The sequence below is a fragment of the Andrographis paniculata genome, unplaced genomic scaffold (genome assembly GCF_009805555.1).
Source record: "Andrographis paniculata isolate CXL003 unplaced genomic scaffold, ASM980555v1 Contig21END, whole genome shotgun sequence".
Classification (NCBI taxonomy): Eukaryota; Viridiplantae; Streptophyta; class Magnoliopsida; order Lamiales; family Acanthaceae; genus Andrographis; species Andrographis paniculata.
The window spans coordinates 121,004-123,600 of record NW_026137502.1 but is presented as its reverse complement, the minus strand read 5'-3'; the positions used below and the strand labels follow the sequence as shown (position 1 = coordinate 123,600).

Genomic DNA, 2,597 nt, shown 5'->3' with positions numbered 1-2,597 from the left:
TTATAACAAACTCTAACCAGAACTTTCTAAAATTAATCCAAAATTCAATTCTAATTATAATAAATTCTAACAGAATTTTTCTAAAATTAATCTTATAATTTTCACCTTTAGAATTTGTAGTTATTACTATTTGAATGATTAGTTTTATAATAGTCTAGATATTGTGAAATTTTATAATAGTCAAGATATGTATTAGCGCAACGATTACCCAACATCAGCCAAAAAAAATAAAATTATATGGCCTATGATTTATGTTTTGCTCAAGGGCTCGAAGCACTGATAATGGACAAACCAAGACTCAATTTATTCTTTATTTAATTGTATCTATTTCTTGAAGCATTCCCTCCCACATCTCTTTTGCATAATTACTTTCTTTAGTAACATCATTTTACACAAATTTCTTCCTTCAATATTAATTATTTTTCCAACAATTTTCAGGTAGATTCGATGATTTAAAGATAGATAGATGGATGTAATAAACCCCACAACCACCAAGGTATGGACACACATTCAATTCACATTTCCCAAAACCCTATAAATTCAATCTCAAATCCTCCATTCAAATAATTAATTACTTAAAAGTTAATAATTTGATCTACAAATGGACACCGGAATGGCCATTACCTTCATCTTCTTCCTCGCCGGAGCAGCACTCCTCAGCTCTCCGTCCTCCGCCGCGGCCGCCGGCGCCGACGAGAAGGACTGCGCGGAGCAGATGACGACGCTGGCGGCGTGCATCCCGTTCGTGAGCGGCAGCGCGAAACAGCCGACGAAGGAGTGCTGCGACGACACCAACAAGGTCAAAACCGCCATGCCGAAATGCCTCTGCGTCCTAATCAAGGACAGCACCGACCCCTCCGTCGGACTCCCCATTAACACCACCTTGGCGCTGCAGATGCCCGCCGCCTGCAACATCGACGCCAGAGTTTCCGATTGCCCCTGTATTGGTTATTTTCGTCTTTGATTTTCTGATTTCGGATGATTGATGGATTGATTTAGGGTTATGATTTGGGGATTTTCAGCGTTGCTGAATCTTCCGGCGGATTCGCCGGAGGCCAAGATTTTTAAGGTGGCCAGTTCGGGGGATTCGAATGCGGTGTCTCCGGCGACGCCGAAGCCGGCGACTGCGGCGGCGACGGGTTCGGAGAGCGGTAAGAGTGCGAGTGCGAGTGCGGCTAGTGGCGGGAGGGAGACGGCGGCGGTTGGTGGCGCCTTGGTGGTGACGGGATTGGCGCTGGCTGTGGCGTTTGTTTGAAATTGTAATAACGCTTTTTGGGTTTTTGGAATAAAGTGGAGTTATTTACATAAAATGTGAAGTGTTGCATTCAAAAGTTTTTGTTGTCTACGTTCCATGCCAAAGAAAAAATGGTTGTACAATCAATCACTTTGATGTAGATTGACTGTAAACACTTTCAAATTCTCCCTACTCTAATCATCAAAACTTTATTTGTACGATGGAGATTAAAAGACAAATTATTGTCTCAAATTATTTGAACACCATTATGCTATGAAAAGTTCATAGAAAAGTGGAATTTGTGTGTTTCCTCTCAATGTTTGAACTCTCCATTCTCAAAGTTATAAAGTTGTTCATAGAAAAGTGGAATTTGTGTGTTTCCTCTCAATGTTTGAACTCTCCATTCTCAAAGTTATAAAGTTGTTCATGAGAATTCATCAAGGTCATAACCCGACTTCAATAATGAGATAAAGGTCAAACTAGAGAACAAAAAAATAAGGCTTAAGCATTTTGTTGTACAACTGTTGGTGTTTTGTAGTCCTTGTAAGCTGGTGATAGATTATACTGCAGTCTCATGTATTGAAATCTCCAAATCTAGGTTTGTACATTCATTAAACTTGGTTAACAATAGTTTTTTTTTTTTCTTTTGTCTCAGTGATCCTTACAAACACACCATTGTCATAACTTTGGAAGAACCACATATTTAACACTTGTGTTTATTATTTGTAGTTTCACATTTTCCGCTCACATATACTCAGAGGAGTTAGCCTCTTAAGCATAATTATTTTATCCAATATATGGTATCACAGCAACAATGTGTTCATACTCTTGAGTAAATCTATTTGTGGTTGAAAATAAATTAAGGAGGTCCCACAAGTCATCCACCATTGTTTGAAGGAAATGATTATTGGCATTGAAAAACTCGAACGGTTATTTTTTTTTTATGATGCTTGGTGAAGATGCATGTGATACTATCGAGACCGGATGGAAAAAATCTACCAAGGTACTAAGATAGTGCTTGGAGAGACGCTCACAAACCCTCAAACCATCATCCCAAAGTCAAAAGTTCAATAGACTGCTGAGGAAATGTATGAAGTGATTGGAAATATAAAGGCTTTGAATGTTATTTTTGTTGCTGTTGACAATGTATAATTAAGACTTATATCCAACTGTACAATAGCTAAGAATGCTTGGGATGCATTGCAGAGGCTTTCGAAGGTACAATTGAGGTACACATAACTAAACTTCAAAAACGTAAATTAGGTATACACTCTTGGCTTTCAATTCAGCGAGGAGGAGCTAGTGAGGAAACTGCTTTGAATAGTCATTAAGAAGTTTATTCTAAAAGTTGCATTACTTGAAG

The 2,597-nt window shown here is 38.5% G+C and overlaps 1 protein-coding gene across 1 annotated transcript; it reads left to right on the top strand.

Annotated features, from left to right (window-relative positions):
* Positions 1–566: 566 nt before the first annotated feature.
* LOC127244922 (non-specific lipid transfer protein GPI-anchored 13-like) lies at positions 567–1,526 on the top strand. The gene is made up of 2 exons (XM_051265520.1): positions 567–941; positions 1,023–1,526. The coding sequence occupies exons 1-2, from the start codon at positions 602–604 to the stop codon at positions 1,253–1,255; spliced, it is 573 nt and encodes a 190-aa protein (XP_051121477.1). The 5' UTR covers positions 567–601; the 3' UTR covers positions 1,256–1,526.
* Positions 1,527–2,597: the final 1,071 nt, after the last annotated feature.